This window comes from Microcebus murinus, chromosome 20 (genome assembly GCF_040939455.1).
Source record: "Microcebus murinus isolate Inina chromosome 20, M.murinus_Inina_mat1.0, whole genome shotgun sequence".
Classification (NCBI taxonomy): Eukaryota; Metazoa; Chordata; class Mammalia; order Primates; family Cheirogaleidae; genus Microcebus; species Microcebus murinus.
In genome coordinates this window covers 19,670,027-19,689,021 of record NC_134123.1, presented here as the reverse complement: position 1 = coordinate 19,689,021, position 18,995 = coordinate 19,670,027, and the positions used below count along the sequence as shown (strand labels likewise).

The window sequence follows — 18,995 nt, the reverse complement described above, 5'->3', positions numbered from 1 at the left end:
GGTATCCTGGGTTTTCTTTTCTTTTTTTTTTTTTTTTTTTTTTTTGAGACAGATCTTGCTTTGTTACAGCCCAGGCTAGAGTAAGTGCCATGGCGTCAGCCTAGCTCACAGCAACCTCAAACTGGACTCAAGCGATCCTGCTGCCTCAGCCTCCCGAATAACTTGGACTACAGGCATGTGACACCATGCCCGGCTCATTTTTTCTATATATATTAGTTGGCCGATTAATTTCTTTCCATTTATACTAGAGACGGGGTCTCGCTCTTGCTCAGGCTGGTTTCGAACTACTGACCTCGAGAAATCCGCTCGCCTCAGCCTCCCAGAGTGCTAGGATTATAGGCATGAGCCACCGTGCCCAGCCTGGGTTTTCTTTCATGTGCATATATTTAGCCACTGACTTGGAAAGGATTGAGATGGGTTTGTTAAATGTCACAAATAATTTTTTTCTTGATAATTTTTTTTTTTTGAGACAGAGTCTCGCTTTTTTGCCCAGGCTAGAGTGAGTGCCGTGGCATCAGTCTATCTCACAGCAACCTCAAACTCCTGGGCTCAAGCCATCCTGCTGCCCCAGCCTCCCAAGTAGCTAGGACTACAGGCATGTGCCACCATGCCGGCTCATTTTTTTTCTATATATATTAGTTGGCCAATTAATTTATTTCTATTTATAGTAGAGACAGGGTCTGGCTCTTGCTCAGACTGGTTTTGAACTCCTGACCTTGAGCAGTCCGCCCACCTTCGCCTCCCAGAGTGCTAGGAGTACAGGTGTGAGCCACTGCAACCGGCCTGATAATTTCTTTCCCTTGGATTTTTATTTGCTTTTTGTTGTCTACACGTTTCTAATATATGTATAGTCAATTCTGTTAATCTTCTCTTTTATATTTTTGGCTTTAGTTCATAGTTAGAGATGGCCTTTTTCATCCTTAAATGATAGAAATATTAATATTTACCAAATTTTTTTCTTATTCTAATATGTTTTACATACTGTATTGATCAGGATTTTATTCTGGTGAATAGGATGAGGTAAGGAAAGAACATTTTCAATTGTTCAGGGAAGAGCATTTTCTTTTTTTTTTTTTTTTTTTTTTGAGACAGAGTCTCACTTTGTTGCCCAGGCTAGAGTGAGTGCCATGGTGTCAGCCTGGCTCACAGCAACCTCAATCTCCTGGGCTCAGCGATCCTACTGCCTCAGCCTCCCGAGTAGCTGGGACTACAGGCATGCGCCACCATGCCCGGCTAATTTTTTGTATATATATTTTTAGTTGGTCAATTAATTTATTTCTATTTTTGGTAGAGACAGGGTCTCGCTCAGGCTGGTTTCGAACTCCTGACCTTGAGCAATCCACCCGCCTCAGCCTCCCAAAGTGCTAGGATTACAGGCGTGAGCCACCGCGCCCGGCCGGGAAGAGCATTTTCAATTGTTAGAATACTATTAATATGATTTCTCTTTCCAGGATATAATATAAAACATGAAAATACTGACTTTTTCTTTTAAAAATATCTCTGACATTAGGTTTTTTAAAATGGTGTTGCTGTTTTGAGAAATGCTCTGCTGTTTGTTTCTTTCAAAAAATAACATCCTCAAATTTAAAATTTTTATTATAAATCACAATTAAAAGAGGCGTTTCATGTATTCTGACAGCAGGAGGATGCTTTAGCACAACAGGCTTTTGAAGAGGCTCGGAGAAGAACACGTGAATTTGAAGATAGAGACAGGTCTCATCGGGAGGAAATGGAGGTGAGAGTTTCACAGCTGCTGGCAGTAACTGGTTAGTACTTTCCCCCAAACTCTCAGGCTGTGTTTGTGATGTTTGTGTATAATGTTTTTTAATAGTTAAATTTTGTCTTTTCAGTTTTAAAAAGGTAAACTGTCTGTCTTTGTACTTGTTAATTGTGATTGTCATAAAGAAATTTACTCTAATTTTAAGATTGTACATGAATTCCTCATTTGTTGGTTTTCTTAAAGATATTTAGATAACAAGGTATATTTTCTTTGAATTCATTGATCCAAGTATCTGACCTCTTTTTTTCCTTAATTATTTTTCAGATTATTTGTAAAAATTGCCTTATGTTAATATAGAATACATATTTTTAGAACATTATTAAAACTTGCCGGGAGTACTATTGCTTTCCATTTTTCAATGAATATTTGCCTTGATTTTGTAAGAGTATATTTTTAGTCATTTATGTTATCTCTGTATATTTTTGAACTACTCAAAGAATGGAATTAGCAGATTGTGTTTCTTTTAGCATTTTTGTTGTAAAGTAAAAGACAGATACAGAAATATACGTAATAGAATCCGTAGCTTAATGAATTATTATAAGGCTAATACCCTTAAAAGTACTATTAAATAGGTCAAAAAATAAAACTTAATCACCCCAACGATTACCTCCATGTGCATATCTAATCATGATCCTCTCTCTGCACTCAAAAGTAATCATTATCTCTATTTTTATAGTAATTGTTGCTCTGTATTTCTTTATAGTTTTATTACCCATGAGTCTAGTCTTAGACATTAAAGTTTAGTCTTGCCCAGTTTTTAAATTTGATGTCTTTTCATTGACATGGAATTTTAATTTTTTCTACATAAAACTGTACCCTGTTTTAAGCAGACCTCAATTACTAAAATTAATATTTAAAGCATATACAAATTGTTTAGGAATACAAATTTTATTAAAAAGTATATTCTGACAAATCAGAAATAAAGAACTAATGAGTTTGAAAAAGAATGTGATCAAATGTTAAAATTTATCTGTTGTGCTCCAAGTTTATAAACTTAACATTAGCCAACACAAACATTAGTATATCAACTAAACGGAATAATTTCCAAGTATTAAAAATCAATATTATAGGCTGGGCAATGTCATTACAGGTGTCGTAGCTCACACCTGTGATCCTAGTACTTTCGAGGCTGAGGCAGGAAGATCACTTGAAGCCAAGAGTTCAAGAACAGCCTGGGCAACATAGCAAGACCCAGTCTCTGTAAATACAGAACAAAACGAAAAAAAAAAGTAAAACAGAAAAATTAGCCAAGCATAGTGTTGCGCACCTGTAGTCCTCAGCTGTTCGGGAGGCTGAGGCTGGAGGATGGCTGGAGCCCAGAGTTTGAGGTTACAGTGAGCTATGATGTTGCTACTGCACTTTGTAGCCCAGGCAACTGAGTAAGCCCCTGTCTAAAGAAAAAAGAAATCAATATTATGTACCTATGGTAGTTAAATTCATAGACACAGAAAGTAGAATGGTAGTTGCTAGGGGTAATGGGGAGTGGTTGTTTAATAGATACAGAGTTTGTTTTGCAAGATGAAAAGAGGTCTAGAGATTGATTGTACAACAATGTGAATGTACTTAATACTACTGAAATGTACACTTAAAAATGGTTAAGATGGTAAATTGTGTTATGTATATTTTACCACAATTAAATTTTTTTTTTTGAGACAGAGTCTCACTTTGTTGCCCAGGCTAGAGTGAGTGCTGTGGCGTCAGCCTCGCTCACAGCAACCTCAAACTCCTGGGCTCAAGGGATCCTCCTGCCTCAGCCTCCCAAGTAGCTGGGACTACAGGCATGTGCCACCATGCCCAGCTAGTTTTTTCTATATATATTAGTTGGCCAATTAATTTATTTCTATTTATAGTAGAGACGGGGTCTCGCTCTTGCTCAGGCTGGTCTCGAACTCCTGACCTGGAGCAATCCACCCGCCTCGGCCTCCCAGAGTGCTAGGATTACAGGCATGAGCCACCGCGCCCAGCCCTTTTTTTTTTAGAGACAGAATCTTGATCTCAGTTGCCCAGGCTAGAGTGTCGTGGCATCAGCCTAGCTCACAGCAACCTCAAACTCCTGGGCTCAAGCGATCCTTCTGCCTCAGCCTTCCGAGTAGCTGGGACTATAGGCATGTGCCACCATGCCCGGCTAATTTTTTATATATATCTTTAGTTGGCCAATTAATTTCTTTCTATTTTTAGTAGAGACGGGGTCTCGCTCTTGTTCAGGCTGGTTTTGAACTCCTGACCTTGAGTGATCCTCCCACCTTGGCCTCCTAGAGTGCTAGGATTACAGGGCCACTGAGCCCGGCCTACAATTAAACATTTTTAACAAGTTTTAAAGTCAGTGTTATAATGCAGAAAATTTGGGTTTATATGTACACTGTGATTTAAATTACCATGTAAGAGTCTCCGCGCATGTGCGCGAGTATGTGTAAAGACAGTGGGTTAAGAGCCTAGACTCTAGAGCCAGACTAAGAAGTCTGAATCTGGCTCTCAAACTTACTTAACTATCAGTTTGGACAACTTCACTTTTCTATATTGATTGATTGATTGATTGATTGATTGATTGATTGAGACAGAGTCTCACTTTGTTGCCCAGGCTAGAATGAGTGCCGTGGTGTCAACCTAGCTCACAGCAACCTCACACTCCTGGGCTCAAGTGATCCTTCTGCCTCAGCCTCCCGAGTAGCTGGGACCACAGGCATGTACCACCATGCCCGGCTAATTTTTTCTATACATATTAGTTGGCCAATTAATTTCTTTCTATTTATGGTAGAGATGGGGTCTCCCTCTTGCTCAGGCTGGTTTCGAACTCCTGACCTCGAGCAATCCATCTGCCTCGGACTCCCAGAGTGCTAGGATTACAGGCGTGAGCCACTATGCCCGGCCAACTTCACTTTTCTGTGGCTGAATTTTCTCATCTATAAAATAGGGATAATAATCGTGGCTATCTCATAGAGTCATTATGAGGATTAAATAAGTAAATATATGTGAAAGCACTTTTAGAGTATGTGGTATCAACTAGATGTCAGCTGCTATTGTTATTTAAAATATTATGTAAAATATCCTTTTGTGTTAAAATATATTTATTTAGAATAAATTTAAAAATCAAGCCTATTCAGTGGTTAGTGTGTGAAATAAAATGCAGTTATCTTTTTATGATTGCTAGTTCCCTTTGTCAGTGAGTTAAGTTATCTAATGGACTGATAGTAGTTTAAGATGTCCCCAAGAATACTTTTTAGCTGGGAGAATACAGGAGGGATATATATGATACATTTCTTTGAAGCTTTTATAATCCTTGTGATTTCTATACATGAATACAAGACTTCCACACCATGTTCTTTCATTCTGTACCTATAGAATTTAGAAGTTTAAAAAGGTATAATATGCATTGTTATCTTATACTTCTGAATCCTTTTGCTCATGCTATTTATTCCGTGATGTAGAATGTACTTTTCAAGGCCCAGCTTATATGTTATGTCAGGTCCTTCCTCAGTCTTCTTAATTATAATTAGCCTTCTACCTGTAGTTTCCATAGTACTTCTTATTTCTATTAGTTTGTTGAAATAATTATAAATATGTCTATCCTCTACTTTTTGTGGTGCCATAAGATGGATTCCCTGTTTTTTTTTTTTTTGTTGTTGTTTTTTTAATTATTTTTTTTATTTTGGCATATTATGGGGGTACAGATTTTAAGGTTTCAATAAATGCCCATTTCCCCCCCTCCCCCCCTGTTTTTTTTTAATCTTCCGCATTACCCACTACAATAATAATTTGTAACTGTTTAGTTGTTAAATGGATATCTTCAAAAGAAAACAGCTCATAGCCTGCCTGTCTGAAAACTAGAATTACAGGACAGCCTATAGGATAGTTAAGGTAGATAGTACACATTAATAGTCTCTGGAAAAATTCTAAATGTTTATAATTTGTTGGTTTATATTATTAATTAGTTAAGTGAAATAATAAACCCCAAGTATATTGTGCCTGTATTTTGCATTAAGGACTGGGAAATTTATAGACGAAGATGCATAGTTTCTGTCCTTGAGCAGCTATCAGTCTTGAGGGAAGATGGAAGTATAAACAGATAATTGCAATGTACTTCAGCAGTCACCACACATAATGGAGGTTCAAAAGGGGGACAGTGGCAGTGTAGCAGAGGGAACATTGAAGTCTGCCTCTGCTTGGGAGACTCACAGGAGAATACACTTGAAGAGATTTGAAGGAACAGTGTGAGTTTGCCAGCTAGACAACCTGGGGAAAGAGTTCTGAGCAGGAGGAATAGCATATGCAAAGGCATGGAGGAGGAAGAGAGCTTGCCAAGTCAGAGAACATGGCTGGTCAGTTTTTCTGGACCTTAAATCAATGTAAAATAAGTGCTCTTCAAGTTGGGTGTGGTTGCTCACGCCTATAATCCTAGCACTCTGGGAGGTTGAGGCAGGTGGATCACTCAAGGTCAGGAGTTCAAAACCAGCCTAAGCAAGAGCAAGACCCTATCTCTACTAAAAAAAAAAAAAAAAATAGAAATTAATTGGCCAACTAAAAATATATATATAAAAAATTAGCCTAGCTCTTGGGAGGCCGAGGCGGGCGGATTGCTCGAGGTCAGGAGTTCAAAACCAGCCTGAGCAAGAGCGAGACCCCGTCTCTACTATAAATAGAAAGAAATTAATTGGCCAACTGATATATATATAAAAAATTAGCCGGGCATGGTGGCGCATGCCTGTAGTCCCAGCTACTCGGGAGGCTGAGGCAGGAGGATCGCTTGAGCCCAGGAGTTTGAGGTTGCTGTGAGCTAGGCTGACGCCACGGCACTCACTCTAGCCTGGACAACAAAGTGAGACTCTGTCTCAAAAAAAAAAAAAAAAAAAAAAAAAAAAATTAGTCGGGCATGGTGGCACATGCCTATAGTCTCAGCTATTCGAGAGGCTGAGACAGAAAGATTGCTTGAGCCCAGGATTTTGAGGTTGCTATGAGCTAGGCTGACGCCACAGCACTCACTCTAGCCCAGGCAACAGAGTGAGACTCTGTCTCAAAAAAAAAAAAAAAGAAAAGAAAAGAAAACTGCTCTTCAGCTACATTATATTTGAAGAATAACTATTTGACAATTAATGGAGCAATTATTTAGGAAGTTTTTGTGTATATTTTGCTTCATAGATAGTCTATTGATAGAGATATTAAATAATTTTCGCTCAGGTTGTTTCCAGTCATTTTGAGAATACGGGCTTTTTATAGTCAGGCCTAGTTGAGATTCCTATAGCATCACTTGTCAATCTCTTAAGCCCCAGTTTTCTCACAGAAACTATTGAGAATTAAATGGGAAAATACTTGTAAAGCACTTAGTATGGTGCTTAGTATATGTATGCCTGCAGTAAATAATAGCTCTAAAGTACTTCTGTGGCACTAAAAGCTCTACCACAATGCTGGTTCCAGTTAATTGAATTATTTGCCTAACAAGAACATCCTTTTCTCTAAAGTGTATCAGGGCACTTTCCATGCATTATGACTTAGAGCATAGAGAAAATGGTTAAATTTTCATCAATGATTTAAGATCCCTTAGACCCTTATGGCAATAATTTAAAACATCAGTTCTTGTAGAGAACTGTCATCTAGAAAATTGGACTGAAATCTGACTCCAGAGCATGCACTGGCAGTCAGTCACATAGAGGAGGTTTAGGTTCACATGTCTTTTGGCACTTTGTGTGTATATATTTTTCTTCTCTCTCTTTTCTTTCTTTGTTTCTTTTTTTTTAAAAGAGACAGAGTCTCACTATGTTGCCCAGGCTGTTGAACTCCTGTGCTTTAGGGATCCTCCTGCCTCAGCCTCCTGAGGAGTTGAGACTACAGGAATGTGGCACTGCACCCAGCTTCTCTCTCTTTTTTTAAACTATAAAATATTGCTAATGTCAGCTTATTTTCTTGGAGTTTACCTCCTTTTTCCTAAAAGGAGAATATCGGAGAAATATATTGTATTTCTCCTCTGTAATTAAAACATCTTTAGAGATTCAGACATCATCTAATCTAACATTATTATAGCTGATGAAACTGAGAGACTTAGAAAAATTGACTGGCTCTCTTTCACATAGTTAGTTACTAGAAGAAAAAGAGAGGACTTAAACCATAGTTTCCTAACCAGGAGTTCTCTACAAATATAGCTTAGCATTGGGAAATTAATTTTCACACCACTCATAAAGATGCTTAAGTTGAAGTTGAAAAATAAAATCTGCCAGGAGAGGTTACAAAACCTTTCGCCTGGAATAGAAAAGGCTGAGGCAGAGAATAATAATGGTTCCAGTGGGTGGTCCTGATGCCTGACTGGAGAGGAGGGCCAGGAGAGAGTGGTAACTCGTGGGTGGCAATAACCCAGTAAACAGTCCTTGGAAGCTTGAGATTGTGGCAGCACAGAGGCTTAGGGGTGTCCTCTGCTGTTTGGATAACCTCTGAGGCCTTTAGCCGTGCCATGCTAAACCTGTAACAGTGGTACTCATGAGCATTTAATGTAGGTGTAAGGTTAATGTTACTAACAGTGGTTAAGCAGAACTCCAAGTTGTTGGTGGCCCAAGGGGTTTTGATTTTTACCAGTGTTTTTTAACCTGAAATCAGTTATAAAACTCTGTGGGCACCATCTATAAAATTTAGAAAGTTTTCTATCCTTCATAGTAGGATTTAGCATTTTCTTTTTTTGATTTTTCTAGAAAAGACTATTTTAGTAGTACAATATTTTCTTTGCCTTTCAGAGGTAATGGCAGAGGATATTAATTTGGAAATGAAAAAGTATAGTGAAATGAAGAAATATTGTTTATTTTAGTTACCTCTGCCAAATACTGTTAACTTATTGGTATACAGTAAAATGATACGCAAAAGAGTTAGAATACTGTGTATAATATCTTACCCAGTGGGCATTTTTAAAAGGAATGTATTTGTTTGAATATATATAGTCACTCTCTACTAGGATATGTAAGAAGGTGGAACTGGAAACTAGAGAGGAACCAGGTAACTGGGTGCTGAAATGGGAAGGTTATTACTTTTCACTACTATATCTTTTGTACCTTGCTAATTTTGAATCATGTACATTACCTGTTTAAGAAAGAAGTAAAATTTGCTTTTATATTAACACAGAATAATGAAAACAGAAGATTCTAGAACTTACTGTCTGTATTCTGTGACACAGAGCCTATTAGAGATGAATCTTGCTCTCTTGCCCAGGCTGAAGTACAGTGGCACCATCATAGCTTATGGTAGTCTCGAAATCCTGGGCTCAAGTGTTCCTCCTTAGGCTATTCTTTAAATTGTGAAACCCTTCCTTCATTTGAAATTTTAAACAGAGCCCCAATGTATAAAATAGATTTTTTTAAAAGGCACTGCTCTGTGTAAAGCAGGGGTAGGGATTATTCTCCTTCTGGGGTCCCTGGGGTGTTTTCAGGTAACCCAGTAGGTGGCAGAGACTTTAGGACCTTTGATGTTGTAGAATGAGTACAGGGTTAGATTGCCTTGGTTTTGCATCCTAGCTCATTGCTTGTTGCCATGTGACACTGGGAAAGTGTTTTATTCTCTTCAAACCTCATCCCTGAAACCTACCTCACTAGTTGCTACCTAGCTCAGTATCTGATACTTAGAACAAGGGCTGAGTGGGAAACTAGTTTCTTTACCACCCCTGCTTTCTGTGTACTTGGCTCACAACGTATCTGGAGTGGCAGAAACACAGTAAAAGTAGACATATCCTGACTTTAGACTATGAAAGTCAAAGATATTATTTTGCCAAGCTATTTTAGATTCTGGTGTTGGTTGGTTGGTTTGGTTTTTGGACACGACCAATAAAGGATTTTGTACTTTTCTTGGCTCTGTTGGAGGCTGAGCTAGCAGTTACCTGGAGGTTGAGTAGTGACTGGGAAGAGGGACAGGAGGAGAACTTCCCACATCCTGGTAACAATATAGCTCTTGATCTGGGTGCTAATTACATAGGTGTGTTTGCTTTGTGAAAATTCATGGTGTTATATACTTAATAATTTGAGTAGTCTTCTATACTTTAATAAAAAAGAAGACTTTAAAAACGAAAAAACAATCACAGATGTTACTTCTATGAAGTGCCCCCCATTGGTATGTGTTGCACATAGAAGTAGCTCAATTCCTTTTCTGAGAATCTTCCCTCGATTTGAAAATGTTGACATGGGTCAGGTGTGGTGGTTCACGCCTATAATCCTAGCACTCTGGGAGGCTAAGGGGTTGGATCGTTTGAGTTCAAGAGTTCAAGACCAGCCTGAGCAAGAGCGAGATTGCGTCTCTACTAAAAAAATAGAAAGAAATTAGCTGGACAACTAACAACAACAATATATATATGTATATAAATTAGCCAGGCATGGTGGCACATGCCTGTAGTCCCAGCCACTCGGGAGGCTGAGCCAGGAGGATCACTTGAGCCCAGGAGTTTGAGGTTGCTGTGAGCTAGGCTGATGCCACGACACTCTAGCTTGGGCAACAGAGTGAGACTCTGTCTCAAAAAGAAAATAAAATGTTGACATGTCTCTTGGCAGTTCTCTTCCGGTTATACATCTCTATATAATTCAAATGTCTTACTTTTGTGAAAGAAGATTGAGGTTACTAAGGAGTAGACTTAGTGCTCTGGTCATGGATGAATTGGAAGGATAGCTCCGTTGGAGCAGTACAGTATCTGTTTCTAGATACTACCTTCAACTTGATTGGCCTCTTATAACTATAATATAGCACTTTTGGCTCTTAATTCAGCTCCAAGGTGACAGAGTGCTTAAAGAAATGTTCTCTATCATTATTTAGGAAATGTTTTCATTTGGTTAGATTATAAAGTGTCAGCAAATAACTGGTTGTCTTTAATGTTAGAGAATGGGTAAATAATTATTGCTTATTCAACTATAGGCAGTTTTAATACAGTTCAGCAAATCATAGGAGAATTTTATGTGGAAACTATTTGGAAATAAAAACAAGCAAAAAGCTTTATGTGGTTTTTATATTTGTTTTGCATGTTTTTGGAGCCTTCAATTCTGTGTGGTCCAAGAAAAAAATCTCAGCCTCTATTTATTTTAAATTTTCAAAGACTTCAGTTTTTAAATCATTTAACTCTACCAGCATTTGTTCTTGTGTAAGGACAAATCAACATAATATGTCTATACTGGGCCTTCTTCGGATGTGTCTTGGGTCAGGGCAGTGGATGAGAATGAACTGAGAATGTGAACTCAGCCTAAGCATGAGAATCAGAGGAGGATCAATGAGAGAGGAAGAGGATACCAGATCTGACTTTCTCCCATACTGAGAGAGGAAGAATCTTGGTTTGCTTTCTATCATAAGAGCTATCTACAGACTTTGTTAAGATTTATATTGTTTTGATCATGTTTTAGTTTATAAAAATTATTCTTTCTACCATTTGAAAAGTTAGTATATTTGAAAAGTTCATATAGGTAAATTGGAAAGTGACGAGCAGCTTCGTTATAATAACAGCATGAGTGCAGACTATGTGTCTCACAGTATACATTATAATTTTTTGCTTTGTACTTGATTTTTTAATGCTCATATAAGGTATATCTCCATTTTGAGGAAACGAGGCTGAGAAATGATAAGAAATTTGCCTGAGGTCACATAGCTAAAGTGGTAGGGCCATCCTGGTCCAAGCCCAGAAATGTAGGTTATTTTGGCTATTTCTTTTATTTTAAAATGTTACTTTATATTTAAAGTTTTCCTGAAGTTGCCTATTTTGTAAGACCTTTATTTATTTATTTTTTTTAATTATTTTTTTTATTTTGGTATATTATGGGGGTACAGATTTTAAGGTTTCAATAAATGCCCATTTCCCCCCCTCCCCCCAAAAGTCTGAGTCTCCATCATGACCATCCCCCAGATGGTGCACAAGACCTTTATTTTTTGCCATGCTTGTTTGACCAGCTTTTGCGGTCTGTTTATCTGACTGATGTTTATAATTGTCTGCTGTTCTTTGTTTTTTGTGTTTTTGGTTTGTTTTGGGGTTTTTTTTGTTTGTCTTTTTTACCTTTTTAATGAGTTTGGGGAAAGTATATTGCTTTCTCTCATTTTAGGACTTAAAATTTTTGCTTTATGTCTCCTCCAGATCCAGACTTAGCAATAGGGCGAAATAACAGTAACTAAAGGGGCTGACATTAATGCTAATTGTAAGTTAAAGGTTCATCTTTTCCTGGGGTCTGTCTCTGCCTCCTGCCAACTCTGTGACCTTCAGGGCATCACTTAACCTTCATGATCTCAGGCTTATCATTTGTACAGTAATAGTTGGACCACATCTCTGAAGAATTGATACTTTTCTACATAATTTTATTCTGTAATTCTGTGTTCTGACTTTTAGCCAAGTATCTAACATAAAGTGAATAACATAGTGTCTGGACATAGTACATGTTCAATAAAGTGTAGCTGTTCTTAATTATTAGGGCATATTCCCATGAGGAGTTTTCAGTAATCATTTTCAAGATTTCAATAATAGAAGAATAGAGGTAACCAAGAAGTTTTATTCATTTGGATACCCTTTCTCTAGGCTATTTTTTCACAGCCCTGACCAGTAGGAAAAACAGCTGCTAGTGACTATTTTTTGGCAGAATCAGACCCTGGAAAAGATGAACCTTTAACTTACAATTAGCATTAACCATTTGCACTCGGATGTTGAGTGTGACTCGACACGGTTAGCAAAAATTATAGAGATTAAAATTACTCTTTGAATGTGTCAATAATTTGAAATATTAAAAAATCCAAATAAGTTTGTATGAAAAGAAACTCCAGTTTTTTATTCTATTGCCGCGCTTTGTAAAATCTAGGGTATTTAAAAAATTAAATCCCAGGCCGGGCGTAGTGGCTCACGCCTGTAATCCTAGCACTCTGGGAGGCCAAGGCGGGCAGATCACTCGAGGTCAGGAGTTCAAAACCAGCCTGAGCAAGAGACAGACCCCGTCTCTACTATAAAATTAATTGGCCAACTAATATATATAGAAAATATGAACCTGGCATGGTGGCGCATGCCTGTAGTCCCAGCTACTTGGGAGGCTGAGGCAGGAGGATTGCTTGAGCCCAGGAGATTGAGGTTACTGTGAGCTAGGCTGATGCCACGGCACTCAGTCTAGCCTGGGCAACAAACCCAGACTCTGTCTCAAAAAAAAAAAAAAAAAAAAATTAAATCCCGAGTAGAATAAAGGAATTGAGGAAAAAAAGCAAGCGAGTGCAAAGGGTTAATGTAAGCCCCTTTAGTTATTGCTATTTCTTCCTGTCTGGAGAAGACATAAAGCAAAAATTTTAAGTCCTAAAATTAGAGAAAGCAATACATCTTCCCCAAACTCATTAAAAAGGTAAAAAAAAAAAAAATTATGCCTCCTAGCAACCATATTTGCCATGTTTCTAGGTGGTAATATACTAAAGGAGAAAATAAGAGAGCAACTGGTAGTAACTGGCCTGTAGTAAAATGTCTAGATTAATTCTTTATAAACATTAAAAACAGATTTGTGTTCTGAAGTCAGGCTCATGGATGTCTGCTTTATATTAAAACCCGATTCTATTCAAAGCACTTACTCTGAATTAATGTAAAAAAAAGGAAAATAAATAAATAAATAAAAAATAAAACCCGATTCTGAAATAACTGTTAACAAAGGTTAGAATCGAGGGCCCATGTGGATTGACTGGGGAAAAAGAAACTAGAAATTATAGACTTTATGCTTTTAGGATGATGGAGTTTAGAGTTTCTTTGGCATCATCTAGTCTAGCTAATTACCCATACAAGAATTCCTTCTAAAACATCCAGCCTCCATTAGAAAACTTCCCCAGTAGGAAGCACTACTTCTCAGGGCAGCTGCTCATCCAGCTGAAATCCAGCTCTTTGGAAGCTATTTCAGTGAACTTAAATCTGTTTCTGTATTTGTCTCCTCCATGTGACAGCCTGTATATCCTCCCTCTGGCATTAAATGTCCTCCCTGTCTCCCAGCTCTTTCATTCATATTCTATCAGGCTTCCCCTCTTTTTTGTTCCTACTCTTGACTCCCTTTTACAATGTCTTCTCTTACATTTTCCTCAGTTCCTTCACAATGTGAATAGAAGCTAAAACCACATCTCCTTTAGCTTTTTGGATTCTTTAAAAAAAAAAAGAGCTATAAAACCACAAATAATAGCAAACAACTTATTTTTACTCCTATTCTCCATGCTTTTAATCAAAAATATAACATTTTAAACAAATAAATCCATGGCTATTTCTGCACAGCCATGACCAGTAGGGAAAACTCCAGGTGCTAGTGACTGTTCTTTGTCATCCATTTGGAGTCATCCCATTATTATTAAAGTAATTTGAAAATTATTTTTGTCCCAAGACAAAAGCTGAAATATTCTTTTTTTTTGTAAGTATTGAAATATTCTTTTCACAAAGTATTACTGGTAGGTTAGTCATGATTTATAAATATATAATTAGGATTGATTTGTCTCAGTGTTTCTTCCTTGCTCAGCCCCTTTCTAACCTTCATTGACTAAAACCAGATGCTTATGTCATCATCTGTGATTTCGCAGAATTGATCTGTCCTTATACTACATTTAGCATTGATTGTGTATGGAGCATAAATTGTTTTTTGATGTATATGCATTCCATAGTCTTTCAGGCTGTGACCATGCAGCATAACTTTAACCTAATTGGAAGGAATGTGCTAAAATTTAGTCATTGTGAGGTCTGCTAACAAAAATAGTTAAAATTTGCTAAAGAAATATATCAAAATTTATATAAGAAAGATTAAAGTTAATGTTGGATTTTTTTTTTTGGTTTGTTTGAAAGTAAATAAAGCAATTGTTGTTTTTGTCTAACATAAGCCTCTCGAGAAATGATGGCATAGCTGGAGCTTCTGACTAAACTTAATCTTACAGTGTAAATGTGACTTATTGAGATTTTTTTTGTAGGTCAGGAATACTTTTCCTCTGTTTCAGATCTTAAGAATTGATATCAGAATGTGATTTTTGGTTGCCTTTGTTTCCAAAAGCTGACATAGACAGTGGAGAATCAGTTGGTGATATTAGTACACAATTCCATTTAGCTAAAGATGTTGTACAGGTAATTGCAATTAGTTCCAGCTGCTGGTTTATAACAGAGGTAGCTAAAAACAAGAATATCCAGGCTGGGTACAGTAGCTCATGCTTATAATCCCAGCACTTTGGGAGGCTGAGGTGGGAGGATCACTTGAGGCCAGGAGTTCAAGGCTGCAGTGCACTGTGATCATGCCTGTGAATAGCTACTACACTTTAGCCTGGGCAACATAGGGAGACCTTGTCTCTTTAAAAAAAAAAAAAACAATTAGTTCATTCATGGAAAGTACTTAGAATAGTCCTAGCAGATAGTTGCTGCTAATAAATGTCAGTAATTACTAAAAGGAAAAGTTTGCTTCTAAGGCAATTGGCTGATGTGTTAAACTCTCTAGTTCCAAAACTATAAACATAGATTTGTGGTTTTTTGTACATAGTATGTATTTATGATAATGATCTTTTGAATGGAAAGTTATTTTCTTGTTTTTTAAGGAAACTTTAGCAAAATATGCCATATAATTTTAATTGTTCTTTTGCCTATTCTTACAAGAGAATATATTGCTTGAAAAGTTTTTAGTTATGAATTTTTCTTATGTGCTACTGTCTTATATTTTATATATCTAGCATTTTGATTTTCAAAACACTTTTTGACCCCAAATTTTGATTTTTGTCATTGCAGGCAAGAAGACAACAAGACCCTAGTCCTGGTTCCAATTTAGGTGGTGGTGATGACCTCAAACTTCGTTAATTAGTAGCACAGCAGGTGTGCTGCCCATCTTTATATACACATTGCTTCTAGTTGGCAGTAATAATTGATTAAAAGACCAGAAACTGTGATAACTGGAGGTACTACGGTCTATTTCCCAACCTTAGGCAGTAACAGACATCACAAACTGCCATGGTTTTGCACTATGATTATAATACCTGCATTTCTAAGTTTTAAGCATGTAGCCAGTAATAATTTGAAATTTTTTCCTATGCAAGCTTACGTTGTTGGCATTATTTTAGAGACGTGTAAAGCTCTTTTTCTTCCATTTTAATTTAAAGGTTCATGTCATTTAAAACCAGGTCAAGACATTAAAATTTATATCAGAGGGTTTTCTCTAACCAGTTGCTCTAATTTTTTTGTACTTTTAGATGCTTCATTTTAGATAAACATTTTTGTTTTTGTTTGTTTTGTTTTCCCCATTTCCTTTTGTGTTTTTATAGTCTACAGCATTTTAAAACTGCTGTTTGCATTATTTACAAGCTAAAAACCTAGTAGCATAGAGCTGTCTGCCACAGCCTTCTAACAAAGTTTACAGTTATTAAAGTTGCAGTATCCTTTTAAATGCTAATAATCAGCACCCTTTCTTTCCTTTTTAAACATAAAAATTTTAAATTGGTATTAACTCTGTAATCTGCCCCAGATCTGTTTTAGATTCTGTTCTATAATCATGAGTTTGGGTGAAGATATTCTCCATAGATTATAATCTTCTACTGAAATGCCTAAAGAAGTCACAGGCTGGCTTCTGTTTTATTCAGGGATTTTTTTAAAAAGTCAATCAGAAAAGGGATACTGGAGCTTCTTCATGTATGTAACAGCATATTAAACTGGAGACAGTGATGAATCAGCTACAAAGGTAATATTGTATTAAATCATGTTTAAGATAGCTGCTTTTATGTGTATTTTATATCGCATGCTTTTGTAAAAACATGCTGGGTGATGAAAGGTTAGTCTTAGAGAGAAAATGTTCATCTGTGCAGAGGATACATTTTCTTCCATGAATTCTTGGAAAAACAGTCACAGTTATATATGTGGTATTTTGCAAAAGGACTATTAATAGAACCTTTTGAGATGAATTAGTGTAAGAATATTTTTAAATAGGCTTACTGTCAAATTGAATGCAACTTTTTTTTCTCTTTAATACAAGACTGGAAAAAAGTGCCAAGTCATTTGGCACCTCCTTACAAATATTTTTCATGGTCACATTCATTAAATGTTACTACATTTCTGAATTTTTTCAAAAATGTATTTTATCATAATACAATGGCATTATTTTAAAGAGTTTGAAAAACTGACACAGTCAATTCAGAAAATGAACTGAAGTCTGAATAAGGTCATTACATTTAAAAAGCTTTTAACTATACTTGATGAGAGAGGTGTGATTTTCATTGTATATAGGTCTTATAATTCACAAGTAAATATCCTGTATCTCAGAAATAAAATATTTGTTATATATTTGAAGTCATGCATGGTAAGGAGTGTGTTTAAATTGTTATAAACAATAATTCATCATAAAAGACCATGCTGATATTGTGTAACTATAAGTACTATGAATGAATTTGGTTGGTATTTGGTGTTGTGCAGCTCACATGTTTACACACTCAGTGCCCTCATTTCCCCCAAGGGAATCACTTTTTAAGTGATCCTTACAGTGGTGTTTTAAGGTTACTTTATCACAAAGCTCCTTGGTTTTTGACTTCTGCACTTATAAAATTTTTTTTAAATAACATGATGATGGTACATTTTTCTCTGTTGCTTTTAGCTAAGGGCTTTCAGTCCACCAGTAAATGAGATCAATGTTATTAAATGTTGCTGTTGCTATCCTTCTGTAAATACTGAATTTTTCCTGTCATTTAGCACTGTGCTGCTTCTGTCTGTCTTAATGCTGGCATTAAGATCATGAGCCCTTTTTCTCCAATATTGCAGGCTTTGAAACTTATTAAGTTATTGATGCAATTTGATATTTTTCATAATCTATATTTAAACAAAATTACATCATTGCATCATCTTTTCTAAATTCATCTCCATTAAAACTTGCCTTAAGCCACCAGATTGCTTTCGCCACCATTAGCCATATTGTGTGTTTGTATGTTTAACTTACTTTCACAATAAACTTCTGTGTAGTGAAAACAGAGTCTTGGTTGTTTGTTCATGTAATCGAACAGTTTCTGTTCTAGTGTATTTATGACATGAAAATTGATTGTTATTTCTGAACAGTTCCTTGATCCTGCTTTTTACCTGATTTAAAAAAAAAAAAGAAAGCATGACAACAGTGGCATCTAGTGGTCATTTATGCTGATTTAAAAAAAAAAAAAAAAGCTTTACTTTAAATAGATATCACAAGGTATACTAATTTCCCAACATATATTAATGATTTTCAAAAAATCTGGCTTGACTTACCCAGCCTGTGAGGTATGACCTTGTTGGGATCTTGGTGGGAAGTGATCTTGGTGGGAAGGAATAATTTTTTTTAAATTACACATCCAATTTAGTACCATCTTTCAAGCTAGTTATTTTGGAAATACATACTTATTTTGATTGTGCTGGTATCATATCAAACATACTTAGGATTCCTTCTAGCATTTTCCTACACCAGAAAATTAAGCATTTTTCTTTATTAATTTTTAATTTTTTTATTAATTAACTTTTAAAAAAATTTTTGGAGACAGAGTCTCGCTTTGTTGCCCAGGCTAGAGTGCCATGGCATCAGCCTAGCTCACAGCAACCTCAAACTCCTGAGCTCAAGCAATCCTGCTGCCTCAGCCTCCCAAGTAGCTGGGACAGGCATTGCACCACCATGCCTGGCTAATTTTTTCTACATATATTAGTTGGCCAATTAATTTATTTCTATTTATAGTAGAGATGGGGTCTCACTGTTGCGGAGACTGGTTTCCAACTCCTGACCTTGAGCAATCCGCCCGCCTTGGCCTCCCAGAGTGCTAGGCATTTTTCTTTAAAAGTATATGTTAAGCCTGTCAGAAGGAGATTAAAAAAAAAAAAGTAGGCCTTAAGCCTGATCCATAATGAACAAATTTACTTATTTACCACCAGACTTGCAGCAAATGACAAAAATTCATTTTAAATGCTGAATTGGCACCATTAAGGAAAATTCTAAAGAGTAGGTTTCATACCCTGAGGTTTAATTTAAAAAATTGAGCGATGTCTCATGCCTGTAATCCTAGCACTCTGGGAGGCCGAGGTGGGTGGATTGCTTAAGGTCAGGAGTTCAAAACCAGCCTGAGCAAGAGCGAGACCTCGTCTCTACTATAAATAGAAAGAAATTAATTGGACAACTAACATATATAGAAAAAAATTAGCCGGGCATGGTGGCGCATGCCTGTAGTCCCAGCTATTCGGCAGGCTGAGGCAGCAGGATTGCTGGAGCCCAGGAGTTTGAGGTTGCTGTGAGCTAGGCTAACGCCACGGCACTCACTCTAGTAGCCT

General features: G+C 36.7%; 1 protein-coding gene across 2 annotated transcripts in view; it reads left to right on the top strand.

Annotated features, from left to right (window-relative positions):
* CBFB (core-binding factor subunit beta) overlaps window positions 1-17,496 on the top strand; it is a 56,065-nt gene extending 38,569 nt beyond the window's left edge. The window contains exons 5-6 of one of the 2 annotated variants that reach the window (XM_012742621.3): window positions 1,640-1,735; window positions 15,465-17,496. In XM_012742621.3, coding sequence (XP_012598075.1) covers window positions 1,640-1,735; window positions 15,465-15,533 — 165 coding nt within the window. In that variant the 3' untranslated portion in view covers window positions 15,534-17,496. Of the gene's footprint in view, window positions 1-1,639; window positions 1,767-15,464 lie in introns of both variants that reach the window. The other variant, XM_012742622.3, reaches the window with a different exon arrangement.
* Window positions 17,497-18,995: the final 1,499 nt, after the last annotated feature.